This window comes from Schistocerca gregaria, chromosome 5 (genome assembly GCF_023897955.1).
Source record: "Schistocerca gregaria isolate iqSchGreg1 chromosome 5, iqSchGreg1.2, whole genome shotgun sequence".
Classification (NCBI taxonomy): domain Eukaryota; kingdom Metazoa; phylum Arthropoda; class Insecta; order Orthoptera; family Acrididae; genus Schistocerca; species Schistocerca gregaria.
This window is the reverse complement of record NC_064924.1, coordinates 427,786,548-427,805,358: the sequence shown is the minus strand read 5'-3', so window position 1 is coordinate 427,805,358 and position 18,811 is coordinate 427,786,548. Positions and strand designations below refer to the sequence as shown.

Sequence of the window (18,811 nt, the reverse complement as noted above, 5' to 3'; positions counted from 1 at the left end):
TAGACAACCTCTCTTCTTTAGTGTAGTAGTTTTCGGCAGACGTTAAATTAAAATATACATTATTTAAGCAAAGTAACGGGTATAAAATTTCTGTTAAACAATTATTATAGCAAGTAGCCAATATAAAATAATAAAAATTTACAGTTATCGTATTTAGTCGGATGTTGAATTGGAAAACTCATCACTATACCAAACTTCTCAGATCAATTACGAACATTTACTTAAAAGCTTTTTACATATGTTGGAGTCTGCTGCTCATTTGTTATAACATTATGGTATTACAGTGGTTATACTTCAGAGCATCTGAATTAGAAAGTCCTTGTTTATATTCCGATCCTTCGACCATAGATGGTCGAAGTTCCGATCTTACCGTTTCATCTCTGAGTATAGATTCTTTCCGGAAGATGCGTTTACGTTGCCTGCCCTGATGTAAATATAAATATACCCCACCTCCCCGAATGTTTACGCCGTAAGGCACGGTAGTGAATGGTGTGTGGATGATGGCTTGAAGAGTGATTGTGTGTAAATGGGGTGACCGGCAGCATGGAAAGGGCGTGGAAGTATTTTATTTTGTTAATTTGGTTTTCGTATTTACTAGTAACAGGAATTTTGCTTTTCGGTCGCGGTTTTCTTCTTACCAGGGAATCATTATTTCGGAATGATAGCACTAAACCTAGTACAATTTGTGATTTATACCTTACGAAAGACAGAGTCGACAGTTTAAGTCACTCAAGCAATGAGGAGACATTCACGGACCAATGCACTGCGCAACACGAATCTATTTCAGCAGTAAATAGCTTTAAAGTTATACTGATTGTAATTGACGCTTTAAAATTTGATTTCGTTTCCTACGATGAGGACGCGCAGGAAACACCCTTTAAAAATAAGCTGACCGTAATACGTGATTTATTGAAGGAAAAACCCGAAAGAACCAGATTGTACAAATTTATTGCTGATCCACCAACAACAACAATGCAGCGACTTAAAGGGATGACAACAGGCAGTTTGCCGACTTTCATTGACATAGGCTCTAATTTTGCTACTCCAGAAATCAATGAGGACAATGTCATAGACCAACTGAAAAGGCACAATAGGAGCATCGTTTTCATGGGAGATGACACATGGTCTGGGTTGTATCCTGGCCGCTTCTTGAGAGAATATGCGTATCCGTCATTCAATGTATGGGATCTGGATACGGTTGACAGCGGTATCCAGACACATCTTTTGCCGGAAATTAGAAAACAAGATTGGCATTTGATAATATCGCATTTCCTGGGTGTAGATCATTGTGGCCACAGGTATGGACCACACCATCCAGAAATGGCAAGAAAGCTCAAGGAAATGAATCACGTAATAAGGTAAATAGCCTCCATTATTGCATTTGTTTGTATATGATATGAATAACCAACTCAGTGCAGTGTGGATGCATTTACCAAAGAAATTGCTTTTCTACTTTATAATTCTGGTATATCTGTATTTTAATTTCAGTGATGTTGTTAACACTATGGATAATAATACAATACTGCTTGTTGTTGGAGACCATGGAATGACAAATACAGGTATGTGCTGAAACATAACCTGAGATTTTCGTCTTAATATTGTAATCTACTCTACGAGCAGCATAGGAAAAGATTGCGAGCAAATGGATAAATGGGCAGCAAAAAAGACATAAGAATTGAGCCTTTTGTAATACAAACATTTGTAGGTTCCCAAATTTTGACACCCCCCCCCCCCCCCCCCCCCCCCATTCCCGCCCGTTTAAGCTGCTGTAAATTACCCAATGATTGGAAGTATGATTTTTCACTCTTCCCCATCTATCTCTGTCTTTATGCTTCTGTGATTCCCCAATGCTTCAGGTTTGTTGTGTCAATCAAGGCAACTTTACCATTTTTCTTCTTCCTATTTTAATGCTGTACCACCTCGTTAGGCCGAAATTATTCTCTTTGTTTGAACTATTTGTTGACCATGTGTATCTTGATATTACCTGTCTGGACTGACTCAGCATCACTGTGTAATGATTGAAATGTTGCACTCGGAAAAAAGGATAAAGGTGTTAGTATTATACATCACATAGCTCTAAGAGTATTTTTTTTTCCAGAAAAATCGAAGAGAAATGTAGAAATACAGTGTGAAGCTTACATGGCATGTTGATTGTTTTATTATTATTATTATTATTATTTATTTGTGTTACATTTTTTTACCAAACCCATTCTCTGTGAATCTTAGTAATTCTTTAATGTATAGAATATATCACTTAACAACCTCTTTAAATAAGTTTGGTTTAGAATTTTTTTTAATCTCCTGTGGTAATTTATTGTACAGTTCCTGGACGGAAAATGCTGTTTTGAGTTTTATGTTTCCTATTGATAAATAAATAAAAGTTCAGTCTAGATCTTGTTTGTGGTTGTGGACAGAGTTGTTTGTACAATAATTATCAGTGTTGTTTCTGATGTGTACAACTGGTTGGTAAATATACTCACAGTGTATAGTTAAAAAGCCTGTGTTTTGAACAATCTTTACAATGAGCCCTACTACTATGTTTATTATTTTTTATGGAAATTTTCTGCAGTTGGAAAATAGTGTTCATATTTTGTCCATCTCTCCCCCAGAAATGAATGCGGTAGCTGAGGATTGCATGTACATATGAGTAGTATGTAGGCTAACTAAGACACTGACTGTGTGTTTCACGCTAATGATGGGACTCTAGGTCCAGTAACATGCCTATGGCATTTTTCTTTCAAGTATCTTACAACCTATAGACATGTCAACTACATTTAATTTAACAGTGCCATTTCCCCCTCTTCAAACTGAAATGCATGACACTTGTTTTCTTGTTCAGTGTTAGTTTATTGCCTACATGCAGGTGTACTCGCGTATGAGTTTTGTTAGGATGTGGTGGTGAGTAAGTAAACTGTTGTAGATCCAATAGCATCAGCTGTCTTCACTTGTCTGCCTATTTGGGTAAGTGTTGCATTCCTGAGTGGTGCATGCTTAGGGGCATGGGCATCTGTGCACTGTACAACATGTACATTAAACAAGAAATGTGTTAGCATTTTAACATTATTTGTGGTCATTGATGTAAAAAATATAATCCTTACTGCAACCTATTAGGTATAATTTTTTACTGTAGTGTACGTTTTTCCTCAGGGTTAAAGCTGTCTCCATACAGAGTTACCTAGAAATTGGTTCAGCAGGTTATTCACATGAATAGTAAGTCAATTACTTTGATTTGCTGTTACTAATGTGGAAGTATGGATTTAACACTTTCAGGATTGTGTAATCATTGTATACATTGCATACGTGTGGCTGCGTTCGGGACGTTTGGCCTCTTGGTGCAAATCCTTATATTTCAAGGCAGTTCAGGTGATGAAGAAATGACGATGAGAACACCACCACACACGTGTAGTCCTGAGGAGAGAGAATCCGTTCGACCTGGCCCAGAATCAAATGCAGGACCCTGCGATCGAGTGTCAGCAATGTTTACCACTTGTTTTTTCTCTCTCAACCTATATTCTTCAACATGCTTTACTTCCTCTTCTTTTTCATTATTTTATCTTAATTCTGTAAATTAAATCTCTTCGCACTAAAAATGGAAAAAAAATAAAGAAGTCCCTTCCTTGAGATTCTGATACTCATTCTGGTCCAGTAGAAACCATTAGCACTCCCAGGACGTCATACGTCTGCACTGAATTCCAACTTGTGTACTTCATCAAAGCAAATAAAGAGAGATCATTGAAAACTTTTGGAACCACACAACATACTTTCTGCAGCATCTTTGCTAGTGTAATGTGTCCGCAGTAGCTGTGGTAATTTAGGAGTGAGTGAAATGAGCCACGTACCAACAATATGACCAGTGTTTTGTTCTGGGATGTGCCAGTCCCGTTAGAAAGTGATATTACACTTGATGGTGGTAGAGCCCGTTCTGGTGATTGAAGCCAATGTTTTCCTTGCCTATGCCCAAATCCCATTTTGAGCTGAACAAATGAGTCTGTGTGCCAAAGTATCCCATAACTGACACTTTTTGCACAAAGGATTTGGTGGTACATTGAAGTTGTGAAAGTTCACTTCAGTTGGAACCTTCCTATAGATTACATCCATTCAACTGGATATGACATCCGAATATAGGAATTTTTGATGAGCACTTTGCTGATCTCTGCTCCAGTTTGCCTATGGTAACTCCTGTACAGTGGTTGTACTAGTTGATGTTAAAATGCTTGATGGTACAAAAAAAAAACTGTGGAGTGATGGAGGGATTCATCCCCCATGTAACTAGACATAATGAAGTATGACTGCACATGGCATGTTGGGGGTTCTGCATTAGGTGTGGGTATTAGTAGTGACACGTTGACTGGACCCCAAGACTCTGAGCTGTCAATTTATATCAGTGGTGTTGATGGTGACAGTGCTAAAGTGAAACCTGGAGTTATTGAAGCAGTTAAATAGCATTAAACTGATGAAGAAAGAAAATAACTGATGAAGAAAGAAAGTAGATAGTTTGTAATTTTGTGCAGCCCAAATTTTATAATAGATTTGTAATAACACCAACTGTCCTCATAAATCTGCCTGTTACCTGCTGGTGTGCTCGCATATCGTAATGAAATGTGGCCCCACTAAAGCTTCGCACATTCTACATGTAAAGGCATGATGTTTCTCTGTTTGTTGCACAGCATTTAAATAATGCCATTATTATCAATCTTAAAGCGTCTCGGAAGCTGTAGGACACACTTGACGTTCAGTGTCTAAAATGTCAGGTTTGGGGCTGATATTAGTATGGAAGTGTGGTGTAAACATGCTGAGGTTTGTGTAAGAATTCTGTTCTTTATTTTGAATCGTATTATGCAGAACATTGCCACAAATATGGTAAAGTTTGAAAGTGAAAGAGTAAATAGCTATTTCAAAGAGTAATCGTGTCTCAGTAGTTCATGTTATATTCTCCAAATCAGTAAATAACTTGTACTACACATTAACATATACATATATATAACTTGTACTACACACATTCTAACATAGTTTGCAGATTGAGCATTATCATAGGCTATCTCCATACCAGATTTCATAGCAATTGTTTCAGTGGTTTAGTTGTGAAAGTGTAACAGAGAGAGTTACTTTTGGATTTATAGTATTGGTGTGGGTTGATAAATTGTAAACTTCCCAAGGGTTTCATTTGCTTTGTTCCAAAGAGTTCTCTCTTTTCTCAGTGACAGTAATAGTGCTGTTACCAGCACAGAGATATAGCGAGTCTTATATTAATGTATTTTGGTTCTGATGACAAGTGTTTTAGTAAAAGTTTGGATTTATTCGAGGTATGTGTTACCTCTTCTCTTTGTACCCTACCTGCTACATATGATCGGAACCAGTCATTAGCTATCCCCCATGTTCCTAGTGCTTCCAGCTTATTCAGTAGAATCTTAGCAGACACATAACTTTTGCCTGTTTTAAATATACTGGGAATATTCCTGATGTGAAGCAACTATTCATTATGTTTTGTCAATCTCCAAGCAGGTTTCAGTACATACATTGGTTCTTCATGTAAGTGTACCAATGTTTTTTTTAAATATTTACAGAGGTTATATTTGCTTTTGGGAATTTTTGGTGCCTGCATTTTTTTAAAGATGCTCATTCACATAGTTTGTTAGGAGGTGTGGCTCTCCCTCCCTTACCAGTAAGTTGTTATGCCTTTCTTTGCCTCTCCTTGTGTCTTTTTGACATCCCAGATTGCTTTGCTTTTGTTCTCTGCATGATCCTCCACCCTTCGTAGTAGCTTTAAAGTAAGTCGGCCCTTTGACATAATGACAATTATATAGAAGAGATGCTGTATGAAGATCCTTAACAGCTAGCAACACAGTTGCCAGCTTTCAGCTGTGAGATGCTAATGTCTGCAGAAGAAACAGTAGCTGGCTATAGAGCTGTGACAACACTGAAGAATTGTTGTAAAGTCATTTACAAAATCTGATTACATTAATGGTTGACATAAGCCTGCAAAGCTGTTGTCAACTCCTCCGAACTGCCAGGGATCTACTTGTGCCACCTCAACTCTACATGGCAGATTTCTGTACCTGTGCACCACTGCTCAGTTACACAAACTACTGTGCAGTTCAGAGCTTCTAATTGTGGTATTTTATTTTTTTATTTATTGCGTGCTTTGGTGGATTGTTAAGTCTGTGAAAAATGTCCCGTGTTACTTTTTCCAATGGTTTCATTTTCTTTGACATATAGTATGTGTCATTACACTGTAGAGATACTCTTAAGGCACTGGAGCCTGTTGACCGGATTTATCCTGAAAAAGACTTGCTTGTCCTGTTGTGACAAGATATTGATGGTGTAGTGGCCATGAACACAAGATTAGACTACTTAAGGGACTTGCAGAGGGATTTTAGGAGGCATTATTTGTGCACTCCATACATTATTGAAATGGGATGACCTTTGTGTGTGTTTGTGTGTGTGTGTGTGTGTTTGTGTGTGTGTGTGTGTGTGTGTGTGTGTGTGTGTGTGTTTTATTTATTGTTTGTCTCGTGTTCTGTGGATAATGTTGCATGATAAATCATAATGACGTGAAATGAGTCATTTGACATTCACTTTGCTTATTAATTTGTGTGAATTAACATCTCCTACCCACCACCTTATACACATTACTATAACAGAAATTTGTGTATGCCATAGGAGGAGAGGTGGCATGGAAAAACTTTTTCATTTTGTTTTCAAATTTTACTTTGCTGTCTGTCAGACTTTTATATCACATGTTAAGTGGTCAAAACTTTTAGCTGCAGCAATGTGCATCCCTTTATATGCCAAAAACAACCTTGACATAGAGTAGAGAATGCCATTTTTCGTTCTGGTATTGTAATTGTATACAGCTTTGTTTCTTTTGAAGTTTAGTGAGGTGTAGTAGGGAATAAATATACTGTGAAGCAGTAGTCAGAATGCCCAGTTCCTTAAAGAGAGGTTTAAAAGATAACAATAGGTGAACATCACATACCATTCTTTCCGCATGTTTTTGAGCAATAAAGAATTACTTTCTTAAAGATGAGTTACACTAGAACATTATTCCATATGACATCAATGAATGAAAATGTGCACAGTATGTCAACTTATTGATTTATCCCCCCCCCCCCCCCCCCCCCCCCCCAAGATTTTAAATGATTCATAGTGCAAGTGTGACTGAACTAAGTTCTTTTAGGCTTTCCAATATGTGCTCTTTCCTGTTTGAATTCTCATCAATATGGACACTTAAGACGTACCCTTGGTGTAGGTCCCTACATGTGCAGAACTGGATATGCTGTGTCTTTTTAAAACTGAGGGTGAGACCATTTTCAGAAAACCAGTCAGTTATATGTGTAAGAACATTGTCTACCATTTCTTCTGTTTCTGTATGTGTACTTGGAATGATTACAATACTAGTGGAATCTGCAAAAATATCTATAAATGAGTCTCTATTCATTTGGTTAAACGGTAAAGGTGTATGTGAATATGTAAAATTTGTTGGTGATTGTACTGTATATTTTTATAAATAAATTGTTTATATGCAAACTGATCTGTAGCGTAGCTGAGAACCGGACAAGGGTACATCTAGAACCAGGGGCTCAAGGATGCAACAGCATGTTTTGCCTACAAAGGCGGCCAACGCAACCCTCCGAACAGCTTACGCAATCTTGGCAGCGCGCCAGCGGTGGACTTAGCAAACTAATTCTGTGTTTTGTAAGGCGGAAGATGGTTCACAGATCGTTTACATATGAGGCACACTAGTGGACATAAGATTGAGCCTTGGGGAATGCCCTACATGATTTCTCCCCAGTTAGAATTGTGTGTAGCACTTACTGTTTATCTTGAGGACACTGAGGGAGATCAATGCAGATAAGAGTATTATTGTACTTGCAGCTGATAAAGGAAATGCTACGGTTTTTGCTGAACACTAAAGATTAGTGTCCTTTTGGACCCCACTACGTATAAAAAGCTTCAGAAGGATCATACAATCAAAATTTTGAGAAATATCAGTTAACTCATAAAACAATCTTCTCTTTCTTCAGATGTCTGCAAAACGGAAGCTTATCCACTCAGACTATATGGACTCCCAAAGGTGCATGAACAACAGATGCCGTTGAGACCGATTGTGAGTGCCATAGGATCTCCAACACAAGAGGTGACCAGATATCTCGCCTGCTTGCTGCAACCATACTTTGGCAGAATGGACCCTTACATTAAAAACTCGGCACATTTTATTGAAATACTGAGGAAGATTAACGTCAGCTCAAGTGATATTCTTGTGAGCTTCGATGTAGTCTCATTGTTTACCGTGGTGCCTGTTAACGAAGCTGTTTCATATAGTGCAGATATTTTTCCGACTGACGTAGTGGCTTTATTTAACACTGCCTGACGACAACTTATTTCCAGTACAATGAGTTTTACAAACAGATCGACAGGGTGGCGATGGATGCCCTCTCAGCCCAGTTGTTGCCAATTTATTTATGGAGATCTTTGAACAGCGAGCACTGCAGACTGCCAGGAAAAAGTCAGCCAAATGGTACCGCTATGTTGATGACACATTTGTAGTGTGGCCGCATGGTGAAAAAGAGCTGGATGTCTTCTTGGTGCATCTGAACAGTATTAACCCGAAGATACAGTTTACGATGGAGAAAGAGAGCAACGGTCAACTTAATTTCCTGGACGTGTCGGTGATTAAATGGGTGGATGGAATGCTGGGCCACAAGGTATATAGAAAGAACACTCATACGGATCGATACCTCCACAAGGAATCAAACTATCATCCTAGACAAAAAAGAGGTGTCATGAAAACCTTGATGGACAGAGCCAACAAAATCTGCGAGCCGGCTTGCTTACAAGATGAACTAAAATCACTTACGGTAGCCTTCATGGAAAATGGATATACCAGCAAGGAAATTGATCGAGCCCTCCATCAAAGAAGAAAATAAGCCAGAAGTCCAGAGCAACAACGGTCACCTACAGGAAAAGTTTTCCTACCTTTCATTAATAAAGTCACAGACCATATTGGGAAAGTTATGGCCAAGTATGTAATCGAAACAATCTTCAGACCCACCAAGAAGATTAAGGAATATTTAAGAACTGCAAAAGACGCCTGACACTCCCTAGCAACACCTGGGGTATAGAAAATTTCATGCAGTTGAGGACAAGTATATATTGGAACAACGAAAGGAGTGTAAACACCTGCTTAGCCAAACATAAAAGAAATTGTCGCTTAGGACTCATCGAAAAATCGGCTGTAGTTGAGCATGTATTCCGAGATGGGAGCCACAGAATTAAATAAAATGAGACAAGCATTCTAGCATGAACATCCCATTATTATGCGTGCATGTACAGAGAAGCAATAGAGATTCACAAACACCACAACAATTTTAATAGAAAAGAGGAAGTTTTAAATTTAGACAAAATATGGATGTCGATGTTGCGCCAGCAGAATGACAATCGATTACTCTTAATTGAGAATGATGATGCCTTCCAAAGATACGCATACCATCAGCATGACGTGACGAATGGTGGGGCCGTCTATGCGTTCTATAAATGTGAGAGCACCTGGAGTCTCAGTGGCAGTAGCCACACGACCTCAGAAGGTGTCTCCTGCAAATGGAAACGAAACATTAGGTGGAAACTTTATACACTGACCATGGCCTCTCAGCCCGGAAATTTCAACTGAAGAGCACTACATCACATTTACAATTAAATAATTCTAGTTGTTTTATTCCTAATTCTAACATCAACATTTTTCATCTCAGGAAATGGAGATCTTCTGTAGATGCACTATTTTAAAATCTTTGACCCAACACATTTCATTGCACCACATAGTATCTGAGGATGGTGTAACAGTCGAAAACCGATTCATGTAACAAATAATAAATATTGTAGAATATTATACTAGTGTTGTGTGTGTTGCATTCACAATATATAAAATATTTTATCAAGAACCAGTGGAACAGTCAGTCAATATAAAATACCTTAAACCACGAGAATCATTGTAGTCACATACTGTGACAGTTGCTACATCACATGGCTGTCATTCTTACCAGTTAATAAAATAAGTTTTTTATGTATTGTGCTTGAGGCCTTGACACTATTTCTGAATAAGCATGTCAAATTACTGCAAAATACTTTTCCGTAAGTGTCATTTCTGTTTCTGGTAAAGTCAGTAATGTCATAGCAGCACTTCATAAGCAGATTATTACAATTGAAAACCAAACGGCTCTGACCTCCAGATATAGCCGCTCACTGACCTTTCACCAAGACAGTGTTCCCAGAATAAAAAATGATATCGTTAAGCAAGAAACAAATAAAATCAGTGAGTTGAATCGCCTACAATAGACTATACTTGTTCTGTCAGAAATGATGATACCGTGAAACCAGTCACCATCAGTTTCGGTGCTTACTTACTAACAGTGGCAGAGAACATTGAACCTAGTAAGGAATCTAAAGCAACTGCAATAGATCTACTCTAGAAGGTGCTGTTATACCACCAACAGTAGTAGTAGTTGTAGTTGTAGTTGTAGTTGTAGTTGTAGTTGTAGTTGTTGTTGTTGTTGAGTAGTCTTCACACAGAAGCCACATTCATTGTATCTTTCCACAATAGTCTCTCCTGTGCCAGCCTCTGTAGCTCCACATAACTACTACCTCCTACCTCCTACTTCTACTTGACACTGCTAACTTTAGTCAAACCTTGGCCTTCCACTACAATTTTGCCCATTACCAAATTCTGTCACTTCCTTGATTCCACGTCCAACCTATGCACAAAACTCTTTTTGCTTCAGTGCTATGTAGCACCACTTCATTAATTACTTGATTTACCCTCATAATCTTCACTCTTCGTCTGGGGCACTACATTTCAAAAACTGCTATGCTTATCTTGTTTATGCTGTTTATTGTCAACACTTTACTTCAATGTAAAACTTCACTCTAGACAGTTATTTTCAGAAAAGACTTCTTAACACTTAATTTTATATTGAATGTTAATAAATTTATCTTTTTCAGAAATACTTTTCTTGGAGTTGCCAGTCTGCATTTTTATATTCTCTCCAATTTGTCCATCATCAATTATTTTACTGCCCAAATAGTGGAACACGTCTACTACTTTTAGTGCCTTCTTTCCTAATGTAATTCCCTTAGCATTACCTGATTTAATTAACTACATTCAATTACTTTTGTTGATATTCATCTTGTAAGCTGTTTTCAAGATGCTATCCATTCCACTCAAATGTTAGTTGGATGCCATCTCTGACAGAATTGCAGCATCATTTGCAAACCTTAGCTTTTATTTCCTATTCCTGGATTTCAATTCCATTTCAGACTTTTTCCCCATGTTCTTTTACTGCTTGTACTGTGTACAAATTGAATAATGTGCGGCACAGGTTACAACCCTGTCTCTTTCACTTCTCATTTACATTCGTTTGCATGACCATGATGCACGGCACCTGTTAGAATCAGTTATCTTTTTTTTTTTTCTTACACCAGTTAAAGAGGTTTTTTCCCTTTTATTTATAAAACACTTTTTATAGTCATTTTGGAAATTTAGGTAGGTTATGTTTTTCCACATTTTGATTCTGTAGATAAAAAACAGCATTTCCTTATAAGATATTTGTGCTATTTACTTACTTTGTCTCTGCCTCATTTTTACATATTCTGTTTGTGTAAGTAAATGTTATGCCAATTTTGTAAGGAAATACTTTTTAATCTATAAATAACAAAATGCGGGCAAATATTAAGGATCCATATTCCCAGAGTGACTGAAGAAGGTGCTTAACAAACAAAACCAAACAAGTCTGGTAAGAAATGCACATTAACTACAGAAAGGTTAAAACAGAAAAGCCAATAAATAAGTGAGTGTCGAAGATTTACAAATATCTACAGTTGCTGTTAATGTCAGTTTGCCTTTCTTGAATCTGTCTTCTGAGGTAAGTTGTGGGACTAGTGATTGCTTTGCATGTTACTATATTTCTCCAAACTGGCGTTCCCCAGTGTGGTGTTGGCAACCATGACTTATTAAATTGTGGTTTGGTAATACATCTGTCAGCAACTGCTGTGTTTGATACTGGACTTATTACATCTGTGTCATATCTTCTACAGAACAGATGGCACAGTTCTTTCATGATTGATCCTCCGAAGGATTGTAATATTTCTGAGGGTATGTGATGTGCTTCATGTGCCGTGTTTTGACTTCAGTTTTTCAGTGCTTCTCATATTCTTCTCACAGTGTTCCATCCCCCATCTCATCTTTGTCCAAATCCTGTCCATTTCTATAATGTTACCTTCATGTTTTTACCTTTTATATAGCCCTACACTACATATATGGCTTTCATATTTCAGCCTCCCCTTCTTTGCTTAGTACTTGCTTGTCGTATGAACTCTTGATGTTTTTATAGCTACTTCTCTTTACTCCACAAGTTTCTTGACTTTCCTATAAGCAGCATGTATATTTCATGTCCTCCTACAGCTTAACATTTCTTCTTTGATCATTCATATGTTCCATTTTTGCACTTCTCATTTTACTAGTGATCTGTATTCCCTTTTGGCTGCTCTGTTTGATAATTTTCTATTTCTCCTTTCATCAAGTAAATTAAATATTTTGTGTGGTATCTAAGATGAATAACGGCCACTGATTTTATCTCATAACTTTAAGGAGAAAGTAAATCTGTTTGTTGCTCCTCTCTCTATCTCTTCTATATACTTATCTATCGTCTACTGCATTTTTAATCTATTTCAGCCATTGCCTAAAGCTCTCTTTGAAACTCTCAGCGACCTCTGGTTATATCAACTTACCAAGCACCTATCTCCTGAATTTCCTTCCTTACTGCAGCTTCTTCAGCTTTAATGTGCATTTCATAACTAATAAATTTTAGTTAGCATCCATGGCTGCTTGTGGGTGGTTTTTGCAGAGCATAAGATGGTTTCTGAGTCTCTTGTGTTATCAAACCAGGGAAACACTTGAATGTCTGTAGAACTTTTCTAAGCCTACAGCCATTTTTCTTGATTCCTAATCCAGGTTTTAGCAATGATTAAGTTGTTCTGTACACTGTGTGGAGTGTGAATTTCTGACTACCTGGTTATGATAACCTGTTCACTATGTTGTTCTTAGTAGTTTAACCACACTTGTATTTTCTTTGTCATTGTTATACCTACTCTTGTTACGGTTGCTATACCTACTCTTGTGTTACGGTTGCTTAATTTTTTGCTCACATCCCTGTACTCACCTGATAAGAAATCTTGTTCTTTCTACCACCACTTTTCATTAATTCCCATAATATATATCTTAAACATACCTAAGCTATCTTGGGATCTAATATTCCACATTCCCAGATTTATTTTCTCTGGAAGTTATGAGATAAAATTGGTGCCCATTATTCAACTTCAAAAGGCAAAATTCTTTGTTCTGTCAATAGAAAGAGCTAAAGTGCAAGAAATTAATCTAGTTTTGGAACCTGTTGTGAGGACAAGGAGCCAAAGATCATGGCTTTCAACAACCCACCGTACCAACATCTCAAGGCCATGTTTTGGCCAATACTACAAGGTCAGAACAGTAAATCATGTAGACTGTTACCCCTCTAACTATTAGAAAAGGTTGCTGCCACTTTTCAAAAATCATGTGTTAATTTGGTCTCTACACAGATAACCCTCTGATGTGAATGTAGAAAGCATGTCTGTCTGTATCATTGAAACATGCAAACCATCCCTCTGTTTGCAGGAGCCATGGTCCACGAGATCTACAAACGATAGTTAAAAAAAAGTTATAAAGTGAGTCCACAACTCATTAGACCATAAAAAGTTGCCTCTGATAGCAGTTGTGTTTATAGTAAATTAGAATTATAATCATATGTACTTGGATAGATAAAATATCTGCTGCCAAGTGCCTGTACGGGGGGAGGGGGGGGGGGGGGGGAATGTTGATGTGTACAAGCTATTGGAGTCAGAAGGGTTGAGGGGGAAGGAAAACGACTGGAGAGGTTTAACGGAAAAGTTGCCCAGAAACCCGTGTCTGGAGAGACTTCCTGGTCATGATAAGAAGGAAAGCGTCTCCCTATATAATAATATATATAAATAAAATAGAAAGAAACTTCCACATGGGAAAAATATATTAAAAACAAAGATTCCAAGACTTACCAAGCGGGAAAGCGCCGGCAGACAGGCACATGAACAAAACACACAAACACACACACAGAATTACGAGCTTTCGCAACTGGCAGTTGCTTCGTCAGGAAAGAGGGAAGGAGAGGGGAAAATGAAAGGATGTGGGTTTTAAGGGAGAGGGTAAGGAGTCATTCCAATCCCGGGAGCGGAAAGACTTCCCTTAGGGGAAAAAAAGGACAGGTGTACACTCGCGCGCGCGCGCGCGCGCGCGCGCGCGCGCAGCGCGCGCGCACACACACACACACACACACACACACACACACACACACACACACACACACACACACACACACACATCCGCACATACACAGACACAAGCTTGTGTCTGTGTATGTGCGGATGGATATGTGTGTGTGTATGCGCGAGTGTACACCTGTCCTTTTTTTCCCCTAAGGGAAGTCTTTCCGCTCCCGGGATTGGAATGACTCCTTACCCTCTCCCTTAAAACCCACATCCTTTCATTTTCCCCTCTCCTTCCCTCTTTCCTGACGAAGCAACTGCCAGTTGCGAAAGCTCGTAATTCTGTGTGTGTGTTTGTGTGTATGGTTCATGTGCCTGTCTGCTGGCGCTTTCCCGCTTGGTAAGTCTTGGAATCTTTGTTTTTAATATATATAAATAGTAACACTAGGCATATTTTTAAGCTTAAATAAATATTACAGGAGTATTGGAGAAAGTCTAACGTTGACTGATGGAATGAGCATATTAAATGGAGACGTAAACTTGTCTATACTACTGTATAGGCGTTTCTTTATTTAGCATAAGGCTACATCACAAATACTATTACAATTATCTCAAACTCCAACTAATATCCAACCCACAAACATAGTGTATTGGTCCCTCCCCCATCACTAGGAACTCTGCTGGATCACAGCGGAAAGCTCTCAGAGGCAAATTCTCGAATTACATGGTGAACAGCCTGTTTTCAGTGCCTCAGTCACAACTGGGTGAATTATTTTCTTCCACTTGTGCAAAAGGTCGGTGCGCCTCCCAGTGTTGGTTGTTATTTGGTTAAGAACTGACCACAATCCGTGGAATGAACGACCATGTAGTAGACTATTTAACTCTCCAACACCACATCTATTTGGAAATGGAACAGCTATGAAATCATCAGTATTCTGTTCTGATGTAAAGTATTTTGGCTCATTTAGACTAAGATACAATGATTAATGTAATTGAAAATCCCTGGACATTTTGTTGTTTTTGTAACTATTCTAACACTACATGATATATTATGAAATTCAGTTATGTATGGTACTACACATGGAACATGTTAAGCACACATTATTAGTTAATTTTTTGACTATTACTAATCATTGCTTTTAGAACAACAGTTTTTGTTGCTAACTGATTTTGTGTAGGTTTCCAAGGCTATTGGACAAAAGAAATACTTAAGTACCAAGCTGTACGTTCACCCATTCATTCACTAATGTTCTGTAAATCCGATCTTGATGAAGGAACACCTTTAGTAATGGCATGGAACAAGTAAGGTGTACTTCAATAAAAAGAAGCAGCTGGTAGAAACTGTTATTATTATACTGACATAAAATATTTTTGCTTATACACGCTAAATGTAATATACTAGTAAAATTAACAGAAAGCACAGCAGATAGAGGACAATACTGCTTCCTTGTCCATGAGAAATACCTGATGTTTATCTCTTGCTACTGGCTTAATATTGACCATAATCACATTTATGTTTCGTAAAAATCAACAAGAAGTAAGGTGAGGTGGCACAATGATTAAAGCACTGGATTTACATCTACATCAAACCACATTCCACACTGGACAGTATAGTGGATTGCCTATAAGCTTCTGTAAAAGCCCCCCCCCCCCCCCCCCCCCCCCCGTTTTGTCATTTAATGGCAGCCCTGGATGCCCGCCCTCTAATCCTGACTGCTCGACCTCCTGCACCCTGTTGTACAAGGCATATGTAAGAACCGCCTCCCCCCTTTCCCAAACCTTGTATACATTTACAATTGGTGTCAGAAGTGCCTATATACTCTACAGCATACAAGACGCTGGTGTCACCAGTTCTACAGTTTTGTTCCAGCATTTGAAGTCCTTATTGAGAAATCGTAATAATAGACACCAGACAAACTCATAGACATGTTGCTAGGATCGTAACAAGATGGTATACTCATTATGGAAGTGCATCAGAAATGTTCATTGAACTTAAGTGTTAATCTTCAGAACAAAGATGACATAGTTCTCATAAAACACTGGTGGATAGATCTAGAGCAACTATAATTGAAGAAGAGTGTTTGCCCATTCTGCTACCACCTTTGTATATCTTGCACAGAGGTCATGAGAACAAGATAGGCTACTTACAGAGGAATACAGACAGCCATTTTTCTTTTGGTCAGTTCACAAATGGAATATGACTGGGTATCATAAATATTAGTAAGAGATACCTTCCACCATGATTGTACAGTGACTTGTAGAATATGTATGTAGATTTACCGAGGATCATTTGCTACTACCAACAATACTGTATTGCAACTCCATTCAATTCTTCCTGACAGTAATTATCCAGCTCTCAACAAACATTTTCTCTTGTTTCATGGTTCTATATACAGCCTAATTTTGAGCATGTTTGTACCAAAACTGCAGAAAATTATTTACATTGGTCTACTTCATACATTTTATGGTAACCCTTTGCATTCTGTAATGCAGACGCAAGACTTCTGTGTGTGCTCTTATTTAAATCATCACCGCCTGAGTGTCAAATGTACCACAGAGAATTGTGCGAGTCTCTTTGTGGAACCAATGGGACTGTAGACCAACAGTTAAGGTCTACATTAAAACAAAAATTGTGCTTTCATTCAAATATATTTACATAATCATTACAATCCAGAACTTTCCAGTGGGTGGTATTCATTAAACTCTTCAGGGTAGATGGTTTCTATTGTCATTTCACTAGAATTCTTTACAGATGAATGAATGTCATCATCAAAATCACTGTTGCTCTCATTTTCGGACAGCCATTTCTTAAAAAGTTCTAAAATTTTCTTTCGGAAGGGGCTGTGCATGAAGAATTAGCCTGTTGTTATTTCCTGTCTTGAATGTAATAATTAAAGCATTTCTCTCAATACAAAAGCTACACTTTGACATCTAATTAACACAAGCTTCACTACTACGCAATATTGACACCTAGTACAGTCACATTAAGAGTTATGGAAAATTGTGTCAAATGAGGCTCGACATTGGAATAGAAATCAAAATTCGCTATGTTGAGTGCCACTTGCCATTGGAATGGAAATGATTAATGTAATTTTAGTTACACACACAATTAATACTTATTTCCTTGTTCCTCAAAGTAATTCATACACAATTTCAAATATTAGGCAGGCTCCACCTTTTTCGATGGAATTTTAGTTGTATTCATAGATAATTTTTATATTAGCCATAAAATCTTTTAAATTAGAATAGCTTAAAAGTTATTGCCTATTAGGTAAAATCGAACACATTTCTTTAATTAGTAATCTTGTTGTTGTTGTGGTCTACAGTCCCTCCATGCAGCCTTCCATGATACTCTATCCTGCGCATGCTGCTTCATCTCCAAGTAACTAAAGCAATCTACATCCTTTTGAATCAGCTTAGTGTAGTAATCTCTTGGTCTCCCTCTATGATTTTTACCCCCCCCCCCCTCACACACACACACACACACACACACACACACACACACACACACACACACACACACACACTGCCCTCCAATACTGAATTGGTGATCCCTTGATGCCTCAGAATATGTCCTACCAACCGATCCCTTCATCTAGTCAAGTTGTGCCACAAATTCCTCTTCTTCCCAATTCGATTCAGTACCTTCTCATTTCTTATGTCATCTACCCATCTAATCTTCAGCATTCTTCTGTAGCACCAAATTTTGAAAGCTTCTATTCTCTTCTTGTCTAAACTATGTATCGTCCCCGTTTCACTTCCATACATGGCTACACTCCATACAAACTCTTTTCTAAATGAATTCCTGACACTTAAATCCATAATCGATGTTAACAAATTTCTCTTCTTCAGGAAGGCTTTCCTTGCCATTGCCAGTCTACGTTTTATATCCTCTCTACTTCGATCATCATCAGTTATTTTGCTCCCCAAACAGCAAAACTCATTTATTACTTTAAGTGTCTCATTTCCTAATCTGGTTCCCTCAGCATCACTTGATTTAATTCAACTACATTCCATTAGTCTCATTTTGCTTTTGTTGATGTTCATCTTTTATCCTCCTTTCAGGACACTGTCCATTCCTTTCAATTTCTCTTCCAGATCCTTTGCAGTCTCTGACAGAACCACAATGTCATCGGCGAATCTCAAAGTTTTTATTTCTTCTCCACAGATTTTAATTCCTACTGCAAATTTTTCTTTTGTTTGCTTTTTCTGTTTGCTCAGTATACAGATGTCCATCCCCAGTAACTGAGTGGTCATCTTGACCGATTGTCAATCCTAATGGCCCGGGTTCGATTCCCGGCTGAGTCGGAGATTTTCTCCGCACAGGGACTGGGTGTTGTGTCATCAAATCAAACGACTTGCACCCGGTGAACGGTCTACCCGACGGGAGGCCGGCCCTAGTCATCTGACATCATAATATACAGATTGAATAACATCGGGGATAGGCTACAACTCTGTATTACTCCCTTCCCAACCACTGCTTCCTTTC

At 38.1% G+C, this 18,811-nt stretch overlaps 1 protein-coding gene across 2 annotated transcripts in view; it reads left to right on the top strand.

Annotated features, from left to right (window-relative positions):
• The first annotated feature begins 382 nt into the window (after positions 1-382).
• The window catches only part of LOC126272244 (GPI ethanolamine phosphate transferase 3), an 85,775-nt gene continuing 67,346 nt past the window's right edge, over positions 383-18,811 (top strand). Inside the window, exons 1-2 of one of the 2 annotated variants that reach the window (XM_049974948.1) lie at positions 383-1,358; positions 1,489-1,559. In XM_049974948.1, the coding sequence (XP_049830905.1) occupies positions 544-1,358; positions 1,489-1,559 (886 nt within the window). In that variant the 5' untranslated portion in view covers positions 383-543. The remainder of the gene's footprint in view (positions 1,359-1,488; positions 1,560-18,811) is intronic. The other variant, XM_049974949.1, reaches the window with a different exon arrangement.